The 26,657-nt window shown below is 34.8% G+C and overlaps 1 protein-coding gene across 1 annotated transcript in view; it reads right to left on the reverse strand.

The window, feature by feature from the left end:
• The window catches only part of RASA1 (RAS p21 protein activator 1), a 101,752-nt gene that overhangs the window by 24,239 nt on the left and 50,856 nt on the right, over nt 1-26,657 (reverse strand). The window contains exons 5-11 of the mRNA XM_023618035.2: nt 25,549-25,666; nt 21,926-21,957; nt 17,601-17,653; nt 15,262-15,412; nt 10,996-11,074; nt 4,325-4,445; nt 3,439-3,595 (exon numbers count right to left, since the gene is read on the reverse strand). Coding sequence (XP_023473803.1) covers nt 3,439-3,595; nt 4,325-4,445; nt 10,996-11,074; nt 15,262-15,412; nt 17,601-17,653; nt 21,926-21,957; nt 25,549-25,666 — 711 coding nt within the window. The remainder of the gene's footprint in view (nt 1-3,438; nt 3,596-4,324; nt 4,446-10,995; nt 11,075-15,261; nt 15,413-17,600; nt 17,654-21,925; nt 21,958-25,548; nt 25,667-26,657) is intronic.

A 26,657-nucleotide genomic window follows, 5' to 3' on the forward strand; every position in this document is an offset into this window, starting at 1 on the left:
CATATCAGGTTTACACTGGGTATTATTAAATACAATTCATGACCAAGACTTTTAAAATACCTTCAAATTCCTGAAAGTCACCTTCAACAAGAAACTCTACATAAGAAGCAAGCTGTGATCTTGTAGTAAATGGTCAATGTGTATTTACTGTTTTCTCACTACCTGACAAACTCCTTTCTTGATATTAACCAGAAGAGGAATAATTCAGTCTCTTTAAATTGTACTTCAAAAATCTGATCTTTAACTCTAGCAGTTCTTTTCTTTAATTGGCAAGTGTAATGTTCACCTCTCTTTTGACAGTGCAAACAGGTTTTCAATCCAGTTGCACCTGTTCATATACAGTATGTCAAAATAATGGTAAAAGCTTTTCCCTAAACTTACACAGATCCTGCTTTATTACTCTTAATAATTCTTTCAGATTCATCTTATTCAAGTTATAATAAGTATTACTAGTGAATCATTTTTAACCTCACTTTTCCAAAGTTGAATTTCTGCTTTGAATCCATAAACTGTCAGAACACATTAATATCTTTTTGTGCTGTACTTGTAATTTTAAGGAAGTTCACTCATTCTTCAATAAATCTGCAAAGTGAGAATCATTCACCAAAAAGTTTTTTCTTGTAGATAACGAACTTTAACAAAACTCTTCTTTTGGACAGCTTATGTACTTCGGTATCAAACAACAGGTGGCGTTCTGATCCCATTTCCTCCCATAAAACCGGAAACACATGCAGCTGAAATAGCTTGCATTTTATTAGTCTCCATTTTATAATATTATTTAATGTAGAATTCAGGTCTAGACAAACTGTCTCATACTATTTGAAAGTGGTATCTCTTCTATCTCTTTTGATTTTTTGGCCTCAAACATAGAGTGGACAATTTCCATGCAGACCGGTAGAACAAGCAATTCTGCAACTTTATGTGAAACATTCTGGCTTTAGCTTTAGCTGTTAACTGCACGTTCTCCCAACAAGCTTCCCAAGTGTAACTGATACTGTAGGAACAGATCTATGAGAAGAGGGCTGGGGGAGAGGGGGAAGAAACTGTTTTATTTGCAGCTTTACAGTTCTTTAGTGGTATGGTGCCAGCACAATGTGCTTGACACCAATGATTTACTCAATAACTTTTTATGCAAATAAAATATTTTTGCTGAGGAAGAGAAGAATTACTGGATTTAGCTATCTAAATTCAATACATTTCTTATTAAGCCGCCTAGTTAATAGGTTGAATTTTTTAAATTACTGCTACTGTTTTTATTTTCTGAATTTAATGACTTTCTAGCTTTAATCATTAAATTATCCTTTCTGGTGGAAAAAGTAAATATCTGTACATTGAAGCTGCTCCGAAAGAAGAAACAATGAAAGAAATAACTAAGTTAATTATATTTACTTCAAGAACTCTCATATATTTTACAATAATGAAAACAATTTTAACTTTTCTTAATTAAAAAATGTAAAAAGCAAAATGAAACAGTTTTACATATGAACACAAAAAGTAACTTCATTGATGATCAACAAAAAACTGTGAATAAAGTAATATTCAGAGGAACTGGGTGATTTAAGGAGAAAGTCAGAGGGAAGTACTGAGGTATGGCCACTATAGGGAGCTTTCTGTCTACAAGTGTTATGTACCAATTCTTTTGCCATAATAATGAATTAGAACAGTTAACAGAAGGAATCATATAATTTCAAGTTGTATAATATTTGAAATGTGAAACATTTGTTTTAATATTTTTATTCTGATAACACTTTACAACAACCAATATCTCAAGAGACACCTATCACATATTTATGGCACACTGGTTCAGAAGCTGCTCTATCTAAATGAATTCAGACCCATTCTCTAAGACTCAGCTAAAGAACCACCTATTTCATATTACTTATCTCAATAAGCTTATCCCCCAAATCTCTTCCCTCTTGCAACTGCTCATAGCACTAATAAATTACATTTGGCAGTGAATAGTGTGGTTGTCTCCCCAGCATCCATGTCACCCACCCCCAGAGTATAGAAGCCTCACTATTTGGCTGGGATCATCTCCAGCAGCAGGGCTGGGCACCCAGTGGCCTCACTTTATGAAAATAATCTCATTCCTTTGCTACTTCAGGTAAGTCAAGACCAGAGACTCATTCAGAGGTGGCTCTATAGCATATTCTCAGGACTTTCAATAGTGACTGGGGGAATGCTTACTTCTCCTTTCTCTGAAACTGTGTGCCACCGTGCTACCATGAAGGAAGCTGGTTTGTGAGTACGAATCCAGCACACACAAAGGAAGGCAGAACAGAAAGAGGAAAAGGAGCTAGAGATCTGATCCAACCACGCCTGCAGGCCAAGATTCCCATATTGTGGGAAATATGGAAATATGGTGGGAAAAAAAGTCTTAAGAAATCCTATCTTAGCCAAACTTTTTTTGCTTGTTTTTTTAAATAGCTGCTTTTATCAGATATTAAAGTGCTCAAAAAAAAAAAAAAGAGTATCAAGGTCAAATGAATTCACAAAATACTTTGTATTATACTCCCCTCTTAGTGATTCACAATGCAAACCACTGGATGAGACTCCAAAAAGCCCTCCTGTAAGGAAAACTATTTGTTCAGTTCAGCATTTCCCAAACCTATTTGATCATTTAAAAAAAACTAATTATCTATTAAAATTACAAATGACACTAATGTGATCTCCTAAACACAGTTTGGAAAAAAGAAATGACAGGGCTGTATGCTCTACAGGTATTTCTCTTGAAGTTTTCCCAACTTAAATAGGATAAAACTAGATTTGCCTGGTAGAAAGCCACCCTGCAGCAGAAAAACCAGTTGTTAAAAACATTTGTTTTAATTGCTTTGTGTTTTGTAAATCATAACTATAGGTAATAAAGTGGTAAGTATATCTAAAAAGACTCTAAAGTGCCTTACTGATAAAACCAATGGTGAAAGGTAAAGAAAGGCCATTCTTCTTGAGCAAAAAACTAGATGCAATTAAGAGCGGGATTTGCCTTGTGAGATTCAGGATTTAGCTTATACATTTCTATTTATTTATTTTTCAAAAAACTATGAAATTAATGTAAGAAAAAATGTTTTCATTTCAATTCCGAAATATTCTCCTCTTTCCTACTGAAATAATTGTTTTTATATTATGATTGTTTCTGAATTTCAAATTTCTTAGGAACATGCCTATCAAGTTAATAGTACAACTGAGTGTACCCAATACTGTCAGGTACAGGGCAGGGAAGAAACATGCTACACACAGATCAAGTCTTACTACTGGAAATGTCATCCCAAAGACTTCTATGTAATACAGTGTAGTAGAATTTTATGCATTGGTTAGTCTAAAATCAAATCTGACATTTTCAGATGATTTTAGGGCTGTCAAAATTAGTTTGCTATGCTTTGAAATGATCACTATTTAGTATTAAAAGAATTCAAAAAAAATAGGAAAACAATTTCTTACCTGCCAAAGAGACTATCGTGAACAACATAGACAGAGCATACACTAAGATCTATTAATCCCTTTGGTTTTGTAGCTCGTTTTTCACTTTCAAAATAAATAAGTTGGGCATCACTGCCCTCTAAGATAAAATATAAATTTTTCCACCGTTTTCCTTTGCCTGTTAAAAACAAAATTGTTTTCCCTTAGCCAGATAATGAACTGTGAAGTAACATATATTAAAATCATAAAAATTATCATTGCTGAAAATAAATATTTTAACTTTTATTCCAAAGTTTAAATAACACACCACTCCTTACAAAATGAGAATATGCCTGATTTATCTGTAGAAAAATGACTTTTGTTACACTGCTTGTTTTAATGAATCACAGAGTAAATGACAAGGGCACCTTAACTACATCTTCGGAGATTTCATTATGATTAATCTTTAAAATTCTTGCTTAAGAGTAATTCTTTTCCAATCATAAGAAAAAAAACTCTTCCACTAACCACATGCCCCCTCCAATCCCTTAACATTTCTTAACGTCAAATTGAGGCAAATCTATAAAATAGAAACATCAATACCGTGAATGTGCCAAGTGCCATAAGCAGTAACTTAAAAAAAAAAAAGTACAAGGCAGAGAGGGGGTCAAGACTTACTGGGAAGTATGTAGCTTATCTCCTAAACCTCTGTGTGGAAATAGACACTTAACACACCCGGGCTCTAGACCGTAACGGATGCCTACACAAAAGCTCTAAACAAGGGTCAGCTACTAATAATTCACATCACAACAGCTTACTGAATACATACCTCAACGACAAGCTTTGTATCCAATATTTACAACGCATCCAGGAAATGTTAATGGTAAAATACTGAAATTGATCTTCAGTCTTAAAAGTTTACACTTACCCTTTTTTAGAAGATAACCTTTTTTAACAATATTTTTATAAAAGGCATCCTTTGTTTTACGACGAATTGTATTATAGATTTCCTTGCCATCCACTGTATCATTGAGTACTTGTTCTTGATCCTGAATTTTAAAAATATTAAAATTATTTCATGAATTCTTGATGGAAATGAAGTAAAATCTAGTAAACTACCAATTAAAAACCAGATGGTATGTCTATCTAGACATTAAAAAAATGCTTTTAATACTAAAAAATCTAAAACCGTGCAACACATATATTAAGAGATCTTTTGCTTCCCAGAGAAATTCTCAAAAAGGTTCCCTTACCATTTCTCAAGAACATGGGCAACTAATCAGCTGTTTTCAAAAATACAGTCAGTTTTGTTGTGTTTACAGCAAATAACATTGTTTTGAAAACATGAATTTGTCCCAACATAACTGATAAATGAGGGAGCCAATTTAAGCAGAAAGGAAATTCACATTTGCTTACGCCCAATTACATCCACGAGAAAGACTAGGTGAATGCAGAAAACCGCACCCAGCTCAAGTGAGATGCGTGGGAACACACAAACACACACTCGACTACCTACGAGCCCCTTCAGTTCTCCATGTGTTATGTGCCATACCCCGCTATCCACAGCTGGTGTTACAACTCTGACTGATTTCAGATAATCCACCTTCCACCACTTCATAATATTCACAATCCTTCTGATGGCCTCTTTCACAGGTAAACTTCAAGTCTTTTTCAAGGTAAAGTGCCATATTTATTGCAGTATTTAAATACTTCTTAACCATTTAGCATGTATAAAAACTACGCTACATTTTTATTAGGTTCTTGTCTTTACGTGTCACAGATGAAGTTTTTAGTGTTGTGCCCCTAACCCCACTTTTCTGAAACCCTGTGGTTTTTATTGCATGATTTTATGCAACATCTTGACTTTTAGGAAGGAATGTGTCTTAACTGCTAAATCCCCACAAATAACAAAAGGAATTGTGACATCAGGAAGAACATAAAGAGAAGAGAGCCTTTAGAATGACCTTTCCAAAATAAAGCAATCTTCAGTATTGCCATCGGGCTCCAACGGACTCAGTTTTAGTTTTTCAGTTTCTTTTCTGAGCAGTTCTTATTATTCGCGAGGATTAATATTTTATCACTTTGTTTCTTTAGAGATTTCACAGGGCTAGCTGATCCTTTTATAAAATCTACGATATGGGATTTTCGTGAATCTTATTTTTCCTATATCCTGAAACACTCTGCTGCTTTATCATCCTAGGAAGCATTTCATCATCACTCAACAATTATTCCCAAGTACGCTAAAGCACAGCAGTTGGCAAACCATGGCACACGTGCCAAATCCAGCCCACTGCCTGTTTTTGGATATAAAGTTTTACTGGAACATAGCCACGCTCATTCCTTTACATATTGTCTGTGGTTGCTTTCACCTACAAAGGCAGGGTTTAGTAGTTGCGACAGAGACTGAATGGCCCACAAAACCTAAAATATCTATTATCTAGCTCTTTACAGAAAAGTTTGCTAACCCTCAGCCTAGAGGACGATGCAGCAGTGAAATAAAGTACCTCTACTGCGCCACCCTTTGCCTTTTTTACCGTGCTGCCAACTATCACAGCATTTTCCAAAAAAGTATGAAACACCGTCTTTGTTGTCTTTTTACTAGCTTCCATTGAAGACAGCTGAAAATTCAGAACTCTGAATTTTCTGCTCATAACAGCAAAGAGAAAAACGGACACAGGAAGATGTTTGACAAGCATGAAAAGAATCAGAAGATGAAGGCAAAGAAACAGCAGCGCTCTAAGCTCCACTGTGATGATAAAAGTGATTTCGATAAGCAAAATCTCAGATGACAATTCTTCGAAGATCCTTGATAAATTTTCTCAAACTCAAGAATTGCTGAGTGAATGATATATTTCTAGAGGAAAAAAACGAAATATGGTATTCTCATCTAGTTAGTAATTCAGTAGGAAGGACATCATGCAATATTTTGTGACAAAAATCTAGATTATCTTGTTTTGCTAAAAGGAAAGAGGGTTCTTTAAATTTTATGTATGTTTATGCACCAAGATTTACTTAATATGATTTCTAAGTGGACAAAAGGAACTTTGTATCCAAAGGTTACTGAGAGGAAACATATAATGTAGAAATAAAAAAATTCACCATATTGATCATTCTAATTGATGTTTATCAATCTAAACATAAATGTATTTTATACTTACGGACCAAAGAAGACTATACTTTCCAACACAATTATGAACCATCAAAATTTTCAAAACTATTGCATCTGATAATGCAAGTAGGAGAACAACAAGAAAGAATCATAAACTAGAACCCAGTAGAGATATATTTAAAATCTGGAATCAGTATTGCATTTTGACAGTGAAAGTGTGAGAAGAAGAATCAGAGTAAATTATATATTCTAGTAATAATAGTAAATAATAGTAAAAATAAAAATAGTAAAAGAAAGAACTTACTAGAGATTGATCTGAAATCTGGTATTAGGATTTACAAAATGGCCATGTTCCAGGTCCATGCAAGCCAGTGGATGACCGACCAGTTAGTTGCATTCAAAAGACATTGCCCATTTCAGGTATGTAGTAACTCTTCATAACCAAGGCAATATGGAACAAAAATTTGGGTTTGCTACCTTGAAATTCTTATTACATTTTCTAACAAAGTTGTTTTTGGACTATCTCTTTATTCCTACTTCTACAAATTATTCTTAAAATGACTTAAGAATATAAAAATTTAAAAAGGACACATTGGGCCCAGATGATACTGATGACTACCTTCCTGGTTACATAGATTTGTACTTAGTCTTTATTTCAATAGTGATACTATTTAGTATTAGCAGTAAAATGAGGCCTATTTGTAGACTGTTATTTAAAACATAATACTACACTAATATTTGGACTTAAATATCTGATTTCAAGATAATCTATATAGGTCTCTTCTAACTTATATTAAGGTAGGGGCTGATGTACTGATCTACAACTCCTAAAGGATTCCAATGTATTACAAGACACTATGAGCAAGGGCACAGGTCACCCTCCAAGTTCTAGAAAATCACTGCATGATAGGAGGGAAGGCTTGTTGATCTATTCTTTACACAGTTTTGGAGAGGGGATTCTTATATACTCCTCCTCAAGGGAAGTAGATAATCTGATGGTGAGAGTCTGACAGCCACGGAAGCAAGCTTTTGCAGAGAAGTTAGGTATGCAGGCTCCTGAAGCCAGACTTCAGTTGCAAATTCTGCCTGTCACTTAACTGCTAGGAAAACTCCAGATTAACTCAATAAATGTTTGTTGAGTGCAAGGCACTGTTCTAGTTCCTGAGATACTTCAGTGAACAAATCAAAGATCCTTACTGTCAAGGAACTTATATTCTAATGAGGGAAAGAGATAACACACATAACAAGTAAGTAAACCGTACTGTACGTTAACAGATGGTAAGTGCTTTAAAAGTAGGGCAAGTAACAGTATTAAAGATAAGGTGCATGGGTAAGTCACATTGTGAAACTAATTTTTGAGCAAAACTTGAAAGAAGAGAGTGAGGCAAGTGGCTATTTGCGGGAAAATCATTTTGAGCAGAATGAACAGCTAGAGCAAAGATCCTGATGCTGGAAAGATCCTGGCATATTTTTAAAAATAGTCAAAGAAGCCAGTATGAGTGGAGACAAGTGAGAGAGAAGGATGGCATAAAGAAATGAGTTCAGAGGACCAATGCGATGCCCTTCTAGGGGCCTTGTGCCACTATAAGGACTTTGGTTTTTACTCTGAATGAAATGAAGAACATCTGCAAGCACTAAACAGAGGAGTGACGTGATCTGACTCACATTTTAAACGGATCCCTCTGACTGTTATGCGGTATTAAGGGAGCAAAGGTAGAAACAGGGAGATGAAGTCAGATTCTGGTGATGGTCATATTCTAGATCCATTTTGAAGGCAGAGTCTGCAAGACGTTTCAGACAGTTTGGATATAGAGTAGAGGAGAGAAAGAGAAGAGTCAAGGCTGACTTGATGCCTTAAGTAGTTTATTTAACTTCTCTGGTCTCCGCTTCCCTATCTGTAAAATGGGCATAATGACAGTATCAACCTCATCAAATTGATGAAAATTTTAATTAATTAATGCATATAAGAAACAGTACCTGAAACATAGTGCTCAAAAAATGTTGGCTATTTTTATTGTGGGTGCACTGTCTCAAAAGGCTCCTCCTTCTCTTCTAGTATCTGTCTTAAGCAGTGTTAGCTCCACAAAGTAAGCAGAGCTAGCTGGGACTCTGCTCCTTCTGTTCCAGCACCTCACCCCGAGTCGAGGTATGCATGGTCACCTCAGGGGAAGTGAACTATTTCTGCTAGCTAATCAGTTTTTCAATTAACAGAAGGAGGTTACCAGCCTTTGTGTTCTTTACTAGGTAGAATCCTGCTGGGAAGGATAGGTAAGCGTTACGATTCCCAAACTTCTACTGTAACCTACTTTTACTACAGCCCCAAAATAATAGACTTCACAAAGCATTTAATGGTTTTTATGTAATAATCAAGTTGCTTTGTAATCAGCATCAGTTATTTCTGAAGTATTCAACGCATTATAGGCACTTCTGCAAATGACAACAATTTGAGGTTTGTTCAGTTATGACACAGTAACACGAGTGGGCCACGCTGTATATTGGAAGTAATTCTTTTTTTTTTTTCTTTTAAGATTGGCACCTGAGCTAACAACTGTTGCCAATCTTTTTTTTTCTCCTGCTTTTTCTCCCCAAATCCCCCCAGTACATAGTTGTATATTTTAGTTGTGGGTCCTTCTAGTTGTGGCATGTAGGATACCACCTCAACGTGGCCTGACTAGCGGTGCCGTGTCCGCACCCAGGATCCAAACCAGCAAAACCCTGAGCCGCCGAAGCAGAGTGCGTGAACTTAACCACTCGGCCACAGGGCCAGCCCCGGAAGTGTTCTTGAAACCTTAAAACTTAAGTACAAAAGTTTACTAGACGTCATATGCTATTCACTTTTTAAATAACAAAAAATTAAATTAGAAAATTCTAAGCACAAATTCAGGATGGGAAAAATGTATGGCTTAATTGTAGACAAAATAAAATTTGTGGACTTATGAAACAAATTAAAACTATCATTAATTCAAACAGCCAATGTGAATCAGACTTCAAGGTATACAAGGGGACTGAGTGGCAGGATCTGCCGTCCAGAGATAAAGGCACCTCTGAGTCCTAAGAAAAAGACCCCGAGCAGTGGTTTCTAAGAAAGCACCTACCACACCATGTGGTTAGGGGGAAAAAAGGGTTAGTTTTATATATACAGTAATCAGAATAGTGAACAGCCAAGGTCTGCCAGAACTGTCAACAAAAGTGGTACATCAAGGCTGCCTAGTTTATTAGGAAGGTGTCAAGCAGGACATGAAACTTGAAATGGATCTTAAATTAGCGGTATTTAGATAGAGAGGAAGAGACTGACACGGAGATAACGGCAAGCACAATGGGATTAGGCCATACTACTGATAATACAGAGAGGTTGAAATGCTTTCCTAGTGGAAAGCAGACAACCATTCATTCAATTAATACTGACTGAATACCTAACGCCAGGTACTATTCTAGGCAGTGGGAATATAACACAAAACCCCTCTTTCACAGCCCTCACATTTGACCAGAAAAGCATGAGGAAATGAAGCAAGATAGATTAAAATATGATCAGATGATGATTCTTTAGTTTATATTAGGCATCAGAATAATGATCCCCACACACACCGCCCCCACAGCTGTAATGACTGAGTAGTAGGTACAACCATCTGTAACTAACTTGTTAGGAGGAGGAAAACTTGAGAAGCCAGAGATGCTATAAATTGCTACCCAAGTTTAGGTGGGTAACCCAAAACCCCTCAGTCCTTCTTTACGTCCCTGGAATGTCACTACCTCCATTTTCCACCTAGGAAAACTCTTAATCACTCTTTTCAAGTATCTTTTTCTAAGCCCTGCTATAACCTTCCCCAGCACACTTCAGAAAGTATGAGAAGAAAGAAACAGGCTAATCAATCACCTCATGCACTAAGCAACTAAATTCAAAACCCATCATTCAAGACCCATCTTTCCTCCTATGTTCTAGATTTTAGTCATTCTTGCCTTCTCTAGGGCTTTGTTCATCAAGTACTGCCAACACCGCATCCCTCACCCACTACTGTCACCCTCCTCTTTACTACTGGCTTTTCCCAGAGTCTACAGACACGCTCAAAACTCTCTCAACATTAAACTATAGGCAAATAAAAAGTTTAAACCCCTCTTGGCCCAACATCATCTTCTAGCTACCATTTTTTCCCTTTTCTTTACTCCCCAAGCTCACCTAGATAAGCCTGACTGTGATTTATCCTTGCTGTCTCCACTTTTGCCTCAAACTCACTCCTTGACCCAGTACAACTTGGCTTCTGCCCCCACCACTGCATGTATTCTCAAAAAGCCACCAAGAACTTCCTAATTATCCAGACCCAACATAAATAAAAAATAAGCAATCTCTTACAATTCATTTCCTGAAATAATCTGAATAATCTGCAGTTTTAAATTTTACCCGATTTTAAATACATGAATGTGTGCAGAAACATACCACGAAAAATGCATTTAAAATAAAATTTAATTATTGCAGAAGGAAAAACAACACTAACCTGCAATGGTACAGCTTCCTTAAGATAATACCCTTCAACAATTTGTTCTTTTCGATAGTGATCTATGATGTCCCCAATGCTGTTAAAATAAAAATTACCAATATTGACATAATTTATCTCATTAAAAATTGCAAATCTTGAAAATACATGCAAACCCTGTTAGAAAGAATTATCTATTTACAAGTTTTTTCCAAAGCATATAACCCAAATATACAAAAACAAGAATGTTTCCAATATTCATTTACAGGTCAGAATACCTGAGTCAGAGATTCCAATTTTCCATAGACATAGTCAAAAAGTCACTGTAAGTGAGGAAAGGATTAAAAGTTCATTTTTTTTACACGAGTATTTCTGAGAGACTGAGAAAGAAGAACTTAAAGAGAAATGGCATTTATTAACAAGTGGTGAGTTCAAGTAAACTTAAAAATTTTTATCATCAAAATGTCTACATATTCTGCTTTTATAATAATCAGATGGAGTTCAGTCATAAAACATAAAAACAGCAGGCAAAAGCAAAAGCAAATTAAAAAAAAACCAGATAGACAGATCAGGAGCTAATCTTACATGCAGGATTACTGCTATAGCAGGAAAGGCTTATTGATTATTTTGGTAAAAAGTGCTAAAAATATTTTTAATATTTGGGAAACATTATAAATAAAATAAAACTGAAAATAAAATGACTATATAATGTATTTTAACACAAATTTTTGCATGACATAATGAGTTTTTTTAACATAAAAGTGTTTCTCTATAATCAGTAGGCCATTTTATTGTCTTAAATATTTAAACCCTAGAATTTTAAACTTTAATACACTGAAGGAATGGATATTTTAGGGACAGCTCAGAAACATTTCTCAATACAGATCTTATTTAACCTAAACCACTTGATTTTTCCATGTTCTTCCTATTGATATAATAATTAGAATATATAGAGATAGATAATTGAATATAGATGTCACTTGTTTTTTTCACAGCTCTTCCTACTTGATAGAATAATCAGAACAGATATATATCTTTTATCTTTGGAGATATATGCGTATATATACATATATATACGTGTGTATATGTATACACATATATATACGTGTGTGTGTATATATATATATACACACACACGTATATATATACACACACATCTCTCTCTCTCGAAAGATAAAGTATCTTTGCTATACCAGAAAATTAATTTAAACCAAATATAAATAATGTTAAAAAGCAAAATAAAGACTTGAAAAGATAATTAAAAAATGAATATGAATGAAGAGGAACTAAATACCAGAGGCAGCATTTAACACAAGGAGGAGATAGATGGTGGTTGAGACAAGTAAAAAGGTATTATCGTAAAAGGACAAGGAAGATTGCCAGTTTTTAAAGGAAAAATGTAATATCACACATAAATCTAAAAATGTAAAAAGAAAAATGAAAATCAGAAAAGAATATATTTGAAGATAGCTAGATACCACCACAGAGATAACGATGTTTTTCAAAGCAAAAAGCATCAAATCTATGAAAAAACAGTAAATATTGAAGGTTTCTGGCTCAGTAACTGCAAAATGCAATCAATCGTGTGGTAGCGCCTCAATGTAATTCTTGTCCATGAGCTGAAAGAATAGTATACTGTTGTGGAGTGCAGTTCAGATTGCCCAGGAGAAAACTTGAAAGTGTGTGGCAACCAATCAGATATATTTTTACCAAGGAGCTGGACTTTTAAGGTTTTTAAAAAATTACTCTTTAATTTATAGTCTACCCAGACACACCTACAGGAACGGTCAAGGAAGACACAACAGACCAAAATTTCCTACACATTCCATAAACGTTCTAGCCATGAAATCAGAGACCTATGTTTCAGAAAACTAAACTAAGTCCACTATAGATTTGTTTGTAAAATAAATGTGAGTTTCCAGAGATACTGTGTCCTATACTTTCATTTCAGTAATTTACTTAATAAATAAAACCAAGTCTTTCCCTTCTTGAACCCTAGATAAATGTTAGTAATCTTCAAGGTCTGACCAAAATCCTCCCTCTCCCTTTTCACCGCCATCTGAACAACACTCTTCCCACCGATTCTCCTATGTGTATTTGGTACATCCCTAAATTTATGACAGCCAGCCAACCATCTTTCCTAACAGACCTGAACACTCCTAATGTAGGAACAGTATCTTTTTCTTCAATGTATAGGTGCAGGATCAGTATAATAAATTTCACAAAGTAGATTAGTCAATAAACGTTTGCTGAATTATACCCACTGTTAAACGCCTCTCCTACTTTTCTAAACTGTTGAACATAGGAAGTTTAAAGTTATGTCTCAACAAAGCAGTTTCTAAATGAAACAGAAATAACTGCTACCACTCTAATGAAGACTAACGTAGGGCTAATGGGGAGATGCGACAGCGGAGTATGGCTCTGTTACTTAGATTTCTTGGATAATCCAACTTAATACTAACATATCTACACAATAAATGATAATCATAAAGGTGTATCTTCCTGGGAATTACTTCATTACTGACACTAATGCTGAAATGGAACATATACTTCCAAAACAATTATAAAAACTGCCACTATCCAGGCATCAGATTCACATAATTCTGGCTTTCCTTAAAAACATTTTTTTTAGTATTAAAACTAGAAACAACAATACTCCTGAATTTTATAAGATAAACATACCCATAGGGAATAAAAAGTCAAAAAGTCAAAGATTTGTGGGAACGAACATGAACACTAAATTAACATGCTTAAATTTTTTTAAAGTCAGACTAATAATTTTGCAATAATTTGGAAAGAAATATACATCAAATACTTCTTCCTATTTCATTCTGGTCTTCATCAACAAAAAAGACTACCTTTTTATGTTTTACAGACTGCCTCCATTATGTAGGAAGAACTTTCATCTTTGCAGAATGTGTATCATACGGAAGTTTAAGTCAATAAAACAAACTTTCCCCACCACTTAACGGAGATACATTCTGAGAAATGCATCATGGGGCAATTTCGTCGTTGTGTGAACATCATACAGGGCACTTAGACAACCCTAGATGGTATAGCCTACTACCCACCTAGGCCATATATGGTACTAACCTTATGGAACCACCATCATATATGCGGTCCATCATAGACTGAAAACATCATTATGTGGTGTATGACTGCTAATTATTTTATCTTTTAAACAAAGTCTCCCGGTAGACATTTATCAATTCAATTAAGAATATGATGTTTTCAATTTATAGTTTTATATATTCCAAGTCCCTGGAAAACTAAACAATGGGAAAAATTAATTTACCTTGACAAAGAGCTCAAATTGCAGCTAGCTAGATTTTCAGTGAGGATGCTTAGACCAGACTGTAATGCACAAACTACTCAAGCAGCTTATATATGACGTGCGCAAAAGGATCCAACTGTCTAGACTCATATCTTCCATCTCACGTCTTATAAGTGTCCACTGAGCTTCTGGCAAGCAGTTAGAACTTGGTTTTGGTTTTCTGTCTTCCAGATTAACCAGCTGCTGGATCTCTATACACCCAAAGGTCAAGCTGGAACTGAGAGAACTTCTAAATGGGATGGAGAATGCTGCTGTGGTATTAGGGGATTAAATGAGGCAAACGCCAGCATTTTCATTTATGCAAGCTTCCAAAAGAGGAAAACAATGCTAGCCTAGAGTTATCCGGTACAGGAAAACCTTTACATTCAGAAATAAAACGAAAGATTACTTTCTATTATACAGAAAGAAATAGCTGACATTATATCATATCGTTTTTCTAATTAACTTATCTTCCTAAATCAAGTGGCTCAAGTCCATTCTGGGTTTTGGTAGAAGCAAAGAGTTTACTCAGAATTTTAAAGGTGAGTAGTAGGAACCAATAATTACAAATAAGAAATATCAACTTGAGAACAACCCAATTAAATGGTGACATTTGTACTAAGTGTCAGGTTACTCCAAGAACCTTTTCTTGCTATTAAAATGTCTCACTGATAAAAGAATGTAATGTATTTTCTTTTTCTTAGATTAGATGTTTTGCTGCCCTTGAAGATAATATATGGATTTAGTGAATAGCTTGTGCATAATCAAAAAAAATTAACATAAATTATTTTGGAAGGAAAAGTTACAAGTTATCAATTTATATTCATGTTTGACATTATCAAAGAATTCTTGGACATGACTACTACTAAATTACATTAAAAGTATTTTATATAATTTTGGATCTGATATACTAATATATCAAGATTTCAACTACTTTTGCCAAAAGTAAAAGACAAAAATTTCTCACAACTTACCTGTTATAATATCGGCCTCCCATCATAAACTGATTGTTTGGTGTTGGACATATTTTAAATCGCTGAATATTTTCATTGGTCCGAAAATAAAGTGAATAGTCACCAGGAGTATTATCTGAGGGCCTCACAAGAAAACTGCAGACTTGGCCAACTGTAAAAATTAAGCTGTTAGTTTTATTCCCTAATTATCAAATAAAAAAGAAAAAGTGTTAAGTAGTATAATTACAAAGTACATTCAAAAGTCATAAACATAGGTAAATTTTCACCAGGAACTCGTGTTACAATAAAGACAATTTTAAGACAGGGTTTTTTTCTTTTGTATTTTCTGGTTTATGAGCCACAACCACCTATGATGTTGCTTGTCTTTATTATATAAAATACTGGGCAGACGTTTGTAGCAGTGACTTCTGGTTAATAATGTCTATACCTGTCATAACTTGGAAAGAATAATCTAACCACAGGTTAGATTACTCTAACCACAGCCATGGGATACTGGCTCACACTGCTATATTCTGTTTGCAAATCCCCTTAATAAGAAGAGTCTAAAAAAGTTAAAGTGAATTTTGCTTAGAAATACTCTGTACTTAATGCTTCTGATTACACAGTAAAAAGTGGTAACTGTAATAAAATAGTACCAAAAACTTACAAAGGTAGAGTGAAAACAACTGAAATATTTGTGTATCTTATCAAAATCAGTACGCATGCACTATACTTCATTCAATAGGTATGATCCTGAAAAGTCACGTGGAAGCAAATTATCATATATTAAATATTTTCATATTGATTTTAGAGAAGTCTTTTTGCTATCTTCAATTGGCAGTGACTCTTAACACTAAGATACTTTGCCTTTTCTCTGTTTACGTCCTAATGACATAGAAAAGATCAGAACTTGATTGCTTTTAGGAAAGTACAATGAACACGTTGAGTATTAGATGTAATTTTTATGTAAATTACTAATAGTTCCAATCATCTAGCCAAGGCACTTAGTACCAAGTAATTTCATGTTCAGTACAAAGAGTAGGAATTACTGTAAAATGGTGCATGCAAGTACCTATGTGTACTTCTCAGGGAAGAAAATCACCAGATTCTTCAAAGTGCACATGACCCAAAGAAAATAAAAACTAATGTAAGGAAATTAAGTTTAGTTCCTTTTCAGCTTTACTTGCCTAAAACCAGAGTGCCTCAAGTATTTGGTGGTGCAAGTTCGAAAATATAAACTTACATTCAAAATTCAGCAAATCCACTAAAATACATATTTTAGTCCCACTTTGAAAGCCGATAGCATGTCATTTTGGTTGAGCATTTGGTCACTATTATTACCATATAGCATTCTCATGTTCTTTAATTCATGTTTAACCTACTCAACCTACATCTTCACAATAAAACTGAACATTTTTAAAACTACCTCAAATCTTTCAAAAGAGCAAAGTATTAATTACATTAAAATGCAATGCCTTGGGGCTTAAGACAGTATCTGAGATACCATCTTTAATAAGCAGTAGTTTATTCACCATATACAGAAACTATTGAACTCCGGTTCTTTTTAAAGAACTAAGACTTCTAAATTACAAATTACGGCTTAAACTTGTCTCAGATCCTCATAAGGCATGGTTTACTGAAGAGATATTTGGCAGTTAAGTTAATTCAGTCTTAAATATTTAGTTAGGATACATGATGACAGGATGGTTTTTCTTTTAAATAATAAACCCATCATACAAAAATCAGGTTTTACTTTGCATATACTATAACCACAAAGTTCTGGGAAATGTCAAAATTAATATATTTTAAATACGGTCCAACTTTATAATTCCACAAGTGCACAAAGATAAATGCAAGAACATCTGCTGCAGCTGAACAGCAAAAAAATGAAAACATTCCTCTATAGGAGGCTGATAACAAATTATGGTATTTATACAAGGGAAAGCTCAGGTCATTAAGAATAATGAAAATTCATATATGCAGATATGGAATGATCTCCCAAAATATATCCTAACATGAAAAAGGTGTGTTGCATGTTCCTGGGAGTGCATGTGTGCAGAGGTGAGGAAGTGAGATACACACACAGAAAACTTCTAGAAACAGAGAAAAAACTCTCATCTAGTGAAGAGGACAGGGGTCTGGGGCAGAAGCAAAACACACTTCGATGAATTTTACACTTATGTTTTCTACTAAAAATATGAAAAAACAAAAAAACACCAGTGTCTCTGCACTGGGCAAGAAATTACAATACGCATAAATATCAAATGAACGCTAAAGGCAAAATATATGATAAATGATTGGTTCTTTTATTGTTCTTTTTAAATAAAGACATTAGAAAAGGCAAGTAAATATACAAGTACCTGTCATTAGTAAATTATAAGCTTCTTGTTTGGAAATTTTCCCATGGAACCATCTTAAAAAGAGAACAAATTAAATATGTAAATCAAAAGTATTTTTTGCTGTTATAGGATCAAAACTAAACAACCAACAAAATATAAGTTTAATTCAAGCTGACATAATGAGATAAATGTAATGCAACTGATCAAATTATCTCATTCCTTTTACATTTGTTACAACACTTTCTCAACGTATAATTTCAACAAAATATAGAAAAATTAACAACTATCTAGTATGAACTATAATTTCCATATTAATTACCAGTACAAAAACAGCAATGATTTTAATTCTGATAATGACATACTGTTATATACCCACATCATAGCTAGCATTCTCTTTTCTTTTTATTGAGAGGGAAGAGTGGTACAAGTACAGCCCACTATAGAACTGCCCAGAAAAAATATAGTGAATTAATTTTTCTCATATTTCTCTCAAAGTAAATTTTCCTATAATATGTGATAAGTTCTCTCTTCAAATAAAATCAACATGGCTGATACATACTTTACTGAAAGTCAGAAAATATGATTGAGTGATGAGAAAGAGTAGAAACCAACATCAAGAACTGAAAGAAAAGAATGACTTAGTATTCCTATCTCTACTTGAGCTTATGGCCTAGCAAATGAGATTGCTAGAGTACTTCATATTCTGTATACTTAAAATAAGCCTTTATAAATTATTATAAATGCCATTACAGTCAAGATCCACTGCATATAATAATGATTTAAATTTTACCCTAAAATAAAATGACATAGCTGATTTAAAAATTAATTACTAGTAATTAAATTACATAAAACCTCCTTTCATTGACCTAAAGGACTATTATCTATCTTGCTGATTGACACATGTTAATGCCAAGCTGACAACCCCAGATCACCTCTCTACCACTTTGCCATCTATTTTTAGGGCCTACAATTACTTTATTTTATTTTTTTGGTGAGGAAGATTGGCCCTGAGCTAACATATGTTGCCAATCTTCCTCTTTTTGCTTGAAGAATATTGTCCCTGAGCTAACATCTGTGCCAGTCTTACTCTACTTTGTATGTGGGACACTGCCACAGCATGGCTTGATGAGCAGTGTGCTAGGTCCACACCTGAGATCTGAACCCGTGAACCCCGGGCCACTGAAGCTGAGTATGTGAACTTAACCGTTATGCCACCGGGCCAGCCCCTACAACTATTTTTAATAGTGGCTTAAAGAACAAGTTGGAAAGTAAAAATACTACAAGACTAAACCTACAAGTGCTCTAAAGCCCAATGTTCCAAGTTTAAAGGCTGTTCACACGGTTTTAAATCATCCACATTACCACTGGTCAAAGTATAAAATATAACTGTTTTACCTTTTCAAATGAATGAAATCTTAAACTTTTAAATTCTCTCCTTAACTCTATTCTAACCATTAACTCCCTAATTCAGATTTCCTGGGGCTCCCAATGCAAATTACGAATAATATAAAGCAAGTATACAGTAACTGGAGCAATACAGGCTGCCTTAAAAGGTGGTGAGGTTCCATGTTGCATTTTAATAGTCTAAATTACGACCATTTACTATAAATGCTACAACAGGATTTCTGTATTCTGGGGGAGAGTTGATTAGATGACTTAGAAGGCCAATTGTGTATTTTTACAGCTAGAATAAAAGAAAAAAGGGGAATTCAAAGGGGGTGGCAACAAATGGGGTTTAGAGAACAAACTGACAATATCGTTTCTGAAAGGATTAGATCTGAGTTTTCTCATTCAGACATTTATTACCTATGTGTAAAATGTATATATTTCAAGCACAGGGTTTCCACCAATGATAGAAATGAGTCTCTTCTCTTAGGAAGTCCCCATTCTAATAAGAAAAAGGGACACAAATATTGTATAAATATAAAAGCAATGTAGAAAATATGATAAAATGCAGTGATAAGTATACACTGAGGGCATTTCTGGAATAACAGACAAGGGCACGAATTCGGTAGAGTGTGTCAGGGAAAACATAAAGGGAGATTTCTTGGAAAGAATGATAAATGAGTTAAGTCTTTAAGTAAGAATAGGAATTAACGAAACACAATGGAGGGGAGTTCTGGCCTAGGAAGTAGCTTGAGCAAAGGAGAAAAACAGCACTATCGCAGCATGTGAAGGTCTGCAAACTGGCGAGTAGAGCATAGAACTGGAAGTGACAAGAGACAGGACTAAGGGAAGACACAAGAGCTAGATGAGATGACCGTTCGAGGCTCTGCGAAGACAAAGATGGCAGAGGACCACCGAAGAATTTTAAATGAAAAAGTGATAGTTAGATAATGCATTTTAGGTAGATGATTCTGGCTACTGGACAAAAGGATTTGAGGAGACTAAGGCATCAAGGGAGACCAACATGGAGCTTACTGCTACACCCAGCCCTGGTGAGAGATGAAAAGGGCCCGAACTAGAATACGGTTGCTTAAGATTGAGAAGTAGCCATACATTCGAGAAACATTTTAGAAGATAAAATGATCAGGACTTGGTACCCGTGTCATGGAAATAGGGAGCCAGAAAGAAACACAACTGAAGTTACACTGACTGTTTAGCCTCAAAGGGTACTTGTGGATGTCACAGACGACACTTTACTGCCAGTTTCCATCTTAGGAAATGAGAGGGAGCTGACAAATACAGAAAAGAAACCAACGATGCAAATTTAGCTTATGCTAAATACCAAATGAGTAGAAAATTATAAAGTTCAGAAAATGGAACGATCACAATGATATTAAAGATTTCACAGTGAAAGTGGGATTTATACTTTACACTATGAGAAAAGTGGATGTAGCTTTAAATATTTACTGGTACATTTTTTTCTTTTCTTTTTAAATCTATGGTATTATTTTAAATAGGGAGAAAAATATAAATTTCTAGCTTCTCTGGAAAATCAAGATTTCACAAACACTAGACTCCCATTCTTGCACACATCAGTTGGACAGGGCAGTCACCTTCCTGGAGGCAATTACTTTCTAGTTTTCAACTTCCTGCAGTCTTCCCTAATACAAAGAGTTAATGTTAGCTGCCATTTAATCCCCACGCTTGCAGGGTTGTTTTCTTACAGTAAGGAAATAGTTCCATGTACCTCGGTCTCTATCCAAGAAGGAAAATAAGAAAGATCAAGATTATTGTAATTTGAGAAAAACAGGAACAGACACACCTGACCCACTTCACTTGCTTACGTTATCTGTATGCCTCCTCCAAGCACGAAGTAGAATTCGTAACTCCCGACACAGGTAGTGGGGAGGCTTCAAACTAACACAGTCAACAAGGTACAGTCTCACTCACCGAGCCTATTTTGCAGCTACATAGAACAACAAGGAAAATGAACTCAGAAAATAACTCATGCGTTCCACTTAAGGAAGGGTGGGAAACTAAATAAGGTGACAGAAAGTGGAGTACTCAGTTTAAGGTTCTATGTTCTAATGGTTAGAACAAAGAATAAGAAAACACTTGAGAGGTAAGACAAATTCCATCCATAAATGCTGACAGGATGGTAAGGGAAAAATGTGCGACTGAAAAGATATTAGAAGATGAACAGTCTATTAAAATACTATGAGTACAACAGAATTGGGATTAAGAGTTAAGGTCTTTAAAAGAAAACTTATATACAAATAAATGTCACGAGGGATGAGAAGGACAGCAAAACAGATCTTCAAGAACCATAATAAAATGAGAGCAAGGCTGAAATATCAGATGGAGTGATTTCCCAGAAGAATTATTGGGTACAGCTGATAACTTCTGGAGTCTAAGAGAAGAATGTGGCAAGCGGTAAGTGCAGTAACACCTGGTCTTTGAATGAGCTCTCATAAGATACTTAAAATCAGCCTGAAAAGATTATGAAAACAAAGTACTTGCAGAATCTTATTAATATTACAACTATGATCTTAGGGAAAAGTTCTCTGACTAAAAAAACCAAAAAACTGAACCATAAAATATATAGAAGATGTGGTGATGTAAACAAGAAAGATGATGAATAAATCAACAAGGAAGTAGAGAAAAATGCGAGGAATTGTGCATTCATAATGTTATTAATGTAATGTTTATCAGAAAGTCTTCAGTTTGGTGATATAAGAGTTGTATCTATAGGTATGAGCCTCCTTCATTGTTTAAAAGAAAGACTTTATCACTAGGTCCTTAAGAAAATATTTAGATAGCAACTCCTGAGCCAAATAAAAAAAAAATTTAAGTCAGCCCCAAAAGTATCAATTTTCTTTGAAATATTGTTTGGCCAAAGTTTTCCAATTAGCAGGTTTACAATATATATTTTTTGCTTTTAATAATTAACACAAACTCACATTTTGCCTTCATGAGGATCTTCTTCCCGGCCCTAAAGGGGAAGACATTAAGACAATATTTTATATAATTAACTATTGATCTTTATTAAAATTAATCAAAAACATCTTCTACCATGTTTCCACCCTGCCCTTCATATTTATTTATGAGTATACAAGAAAAGGTGTTTCTGTTCAAGAAATGTCTTTCCAAACCCTCTCCCTTACTACTTTTCTCCCCTCGTTGCCATTACTCTCATTCAGGCCCTTTGCCTCCCTTTTCTTAAACGATTACAGTAGCCCAGCTAGGACAGCCCTCTGTGGCCCATCCCACCCCACCACTCCAATCTGGGTATCTTCATGGGTTTCAAGTGCAACTTTGCCCTGCATTAAGAAACATCAAACCAAACAAAAACAAACAAATTTTAAAAACCTAACAGTACTTCTCTACTGTCTAGAAACTCTTCAGTTTAAAATCAAAATCCTTTACCATATGACTCAGGTCTAAGTTTACTGACTCATACAACCAATTCTCTTTGGGTATCTATACCATGGTCACACAAAACTACCTACTTCCTAATCTACATTCTCCCACCACTGTAGCTTGTTCTTTTTTTGACTCAAAATGTCCTTTCCACTCACTGCTTCTGACCTATTAGTTAAAACCTAAACCATGTAGGCAGGATTTCCCTCAAATAACTACCTCCTCAGGGAGACTGAGTTCCTAAAAGGTAAATACAAACTTTATTTTGAATAGAAAAAGGCATCATCCTTCTTTCATCATCTTTTAAACTATACCTTACTCTATTCAATATTTCTATCGTTTAAGACACACTAGTGTTATTCATTCCATTACAGAGGCTGTAAGCATCTTAAGATCTTAGCCGTTCTTTGTTAACACCCACCACCACCACAACCACTAGCACAATGCTGGGCATATAATTTTCACTGAACATCTGTTGAACTATAGTCCTAGTACCCAGCACAGTACCTGGCACCAAGTTTTCATTGAATAATGAAGGAAAAAATAGAAAAATTGTCTAACTACGCATGGATTTACTTCTCTCAACTTGGTCCTCACTCACCAAATACCTAACCAAACTAAAATCAAACATTCACTGAATGCCTACTATATTACAAAGCAGTATGCTAAAAAAATTACATAAAAACAAAACGCATTATCCTGACACAAAAGGAGTTAATCTCTATAAAAGAGGTTTACACAATAAATTCATTTCATACAATGTAATGGAATGTAGAATTAACAAGGTGCTATAGAAACACAAGAGGAAACAACCTAGCCTAAGACAGACAGAAAACCTCTGTGAAAGAAGGGGCGACATCTGAGCTGAACCAACAAAGATAAATCACATTTTACAAGGTAGTCCAGCAGCACAGGAGTGTCAAGGAAGAGGAAGAAGTATAGGCACGAGACATTCATTCATTCAACAAACATTTACTGAATGTCTATGAATGTCAGACACTATTCTAGGCAACAGTGACACGTCCTTGAATCAGAGACAAAGATCCTCACAGAGCTAACAGCTAGAGTTATGACATAAAAGTATAAATGTGCTCAGAGAGCAGTAAGTAGAATTTCAGAGTGGGAAATTCCTTAAATCCAACCACCATCCAAATGCCTGAAATCTAGACAATCTCAAAATGGCTTTTCAAGCTACAGGGAATCACTAGGTGCCAATGAAGATCATTATGAAAAATTATTCTAAATATTGAGGTAAAAACTGCTTATAACTCTAACTTGGAACCATTCCACTACTAATACAAAGGATGACTGTATTTATTTCCAGCAGCCACATCACTTTGTTCGCTCATTCTGAGCTGTTAACTTGTGCTCTTTTTTCTTTTTTTTTCCTTTTATTGATGTTAGGTCATGTCTCCTTATCTTAAATTGGGATATTTTTTTTCTGCATTCATTGGATAACTTTTGGTTTTCCTTACTAAAGTTTGCCTTGTTAAATTTGACACAGAATTCCAAGAGCTCAAGAAAAGTTCAACTTATACCATAATTCCTTTAAATACTTAGAATAATGGAGGGAGGGGTTTACAGCAGGGAGAAGAAAATTCAACATAAAAGTTTTAACTAAGAAATTTTGTAGTACAACCAACACAAATAGTCAGATTCTTCAGTTTGAATACTTCTTGCTTATATGGAATAAATCTCTCTCCTACTATACAATACAGAATACTAATCCAGGAATTAGGAGTTCTAACCCCAGTTCTTGCACTAAGTAACTATGTGACTATAAGTATGCAATGTATCATACCATTTCCTCAACTCCACCCACTTTTCTTCAGTGTGTTTTACTTCTATATATCAAGATCTGGCTGCCAGAATAGGCAGACAAGAGAATTAATAGCAGAGAAAACTATTCTCCACTGCCATCTTCCTGGAGCAATCATCAGAGCACAGGTGTCAGCATATTGGCAGGTTCGTGGCATATTAAAGACAATAGCTCTGAGGATTGTAAAAAATACAGAAAACCATTCCATCCTGCTGAACAAATCTGAAAGGGAAGGGTGAATTCCAAGATTGTAATATAACGTTCGATAATGTTTCAGTGATGCTGACTATTGTCTCTGCGATGCAAATGTTGCTTAAAGGCTGACCCACTATCTAAAAATGCCATAATTTATACTGTGTGATAAGATGACTGATAACGTAATATGTGATGACAATGAAAACAAGGGGAATACTCAAAACGTAAAACCATGTGATAATATACGTGTAATATAACTAAGTTTTCCCAATGTTACTAGAAAATTATACATATATTTGGGAGACAAGGAATTTGAAACAAATATGTGCAACCATTTGAGATTCCATGATCAGTTCAACATAACATCATTTATGAGGAAGAGTAAGAAAACAAAAAGGGATACAGATAAGCACAGATGCTAATACATTTAAAAATAATTTTTTTTTTCTGCTGAATGGGATTAATCAGCCCTGAGCTAACATCTGTGGCCAATCTTCCTCTACTTTCTATGCGGGTTGCCGGCACAGCATGGCTGACGAATGGTTGGGTGTGCACCTGGGATCCAAACCTGTGAACCCAGGCTGCCAAAGCATTCAAACTTAACCACTACACCACGGGGCTAGTCCTGCTAATACTTTTTATTTTTTGAGGAAGATTAGCCATGAGCTAACATCTGCTGCCAATCCTCTGCTTTTTGCTGAGGAAGATTGGCCCTGAGCTAACATCTGTGCCCATCTTCCTCCACTGTACATGTGGGACGCCTGCCACAGCATGGCTTGACCAGCAGTTCATAGGTCCACACTTGGGATCCAAACTGGTGAACGCTGGGCTACCACATTACAGCGTGCAAACTTAACCACTGCACCACCAGGGTGGCTTCCCTGCTAATACATTTTTAATTCTTAGAAACTCATGAAATCTGAAAATTGGCAGCTACAAATTAAAACAGGCTAGTTTGGTTATGCTCTTTACAAATAAATAGTATTTACTAACAGTAAATGCATTTTGGTGAAAATTCTTTATACTTATGAACTGAGGTTTTTCATAAAAGAAATATATTCATAGCTAATTTCTCTGATTACGGACAAGTTCCAAAATTTTACACAATATTTAGAATTCTGAGAGTGAGAAGAAAGAAAAAAAACTTACCACCTCTTCCACTAGGTCTTCAACAATAAGGCCTTGTTCATCTGTTCTTAGATTTGTAACCCACATCCATCCATCTTCTAATTCGTTATGAACAATGAACATATCTCCTTTTAAGAAACTGAAAATAGCAATTATGAAGTTACTAAAATTAAATAAAAATTTTAAACACAGAAATTTAAGTAATCATGTACCACACAGATAATATGATACTGTAAAATGCAAAGGATTAAAGTCAAATATCCTAGATTTTTGTCTTGTTTCTGGCATTATCTACATGTAAAATTTTGAAGACACTTAAAAATCTGAATCTTAATTTCCTTATATGCAAAATAGGCTTAATAATGATAGCTGCACTATCTATATCACTGTATTATTGTTAGATTCAAATTGGGATTTTCGTAAACAGTAATTGTACATGTATTACAGGTTTTGGGGTATAACTCCAAGAAAACTGAACTTAAAAATTTCAGTTTCAGTGTTATTACTCTCTCAGATGTGGGTTAGATATAAAATTGTAAACATAAAATAAGTATAATTAATTCATTATGCATATACAAGATACAGTTACTTTAGAAAAAGTTTATTTTAAATAAGCACAATTAGCCTTCTCAGGCAGATGCTTATGAGAATTAACATTTTTTCTCATTAGAGTTTATTTCATTTACTCCGACATCCATGATTCAACACATAACATTCTTTCTCTGAAAGCGGCAACAGGAATATATTATGAGAACACATGCATGCTTTTCTGTTATCAGTTTCTTAGTAGAGGGATGCACACACGACCTAGTTTCTTTTTATTGGAATGCAGATGTTTTCAACCTCCACATAATCACAGGAGAAATAAGCTGTTGATAATAAGTTGTTGATGTATGTCACCAATATGAAACCATCAGCAATTCCTTGAACTTTTCCTTTTAGGTTTGAAGAAACGCCTCAAGCTTTCAAGAATGACTGACTGCTACCATTGACCCTACATCTATACCCATATCTATTACATTTTTTAATCAATTTTCCTTTCAGTCTTAATATTCACAGACCAACGTTTTATTAAGTAAACCTCTTCTCATACCTTTGAAAACTTTGTTTTTCTCTAAAATATCTCAAGT

This window comes from Equus caballus, chromosome 14, assembly GCF_041296265.1.
Source record: "Equus caballus isolate H_3958 breed thoroughbred chromosome 14, TB-T2T, whole genome shotgun sequence".
NCBI classification, from domain to species: Eukaryota; Metazoa; Chordata; class Mammalia; order Perissodactyla; family Equidae; genus Equus; species Equus caballus.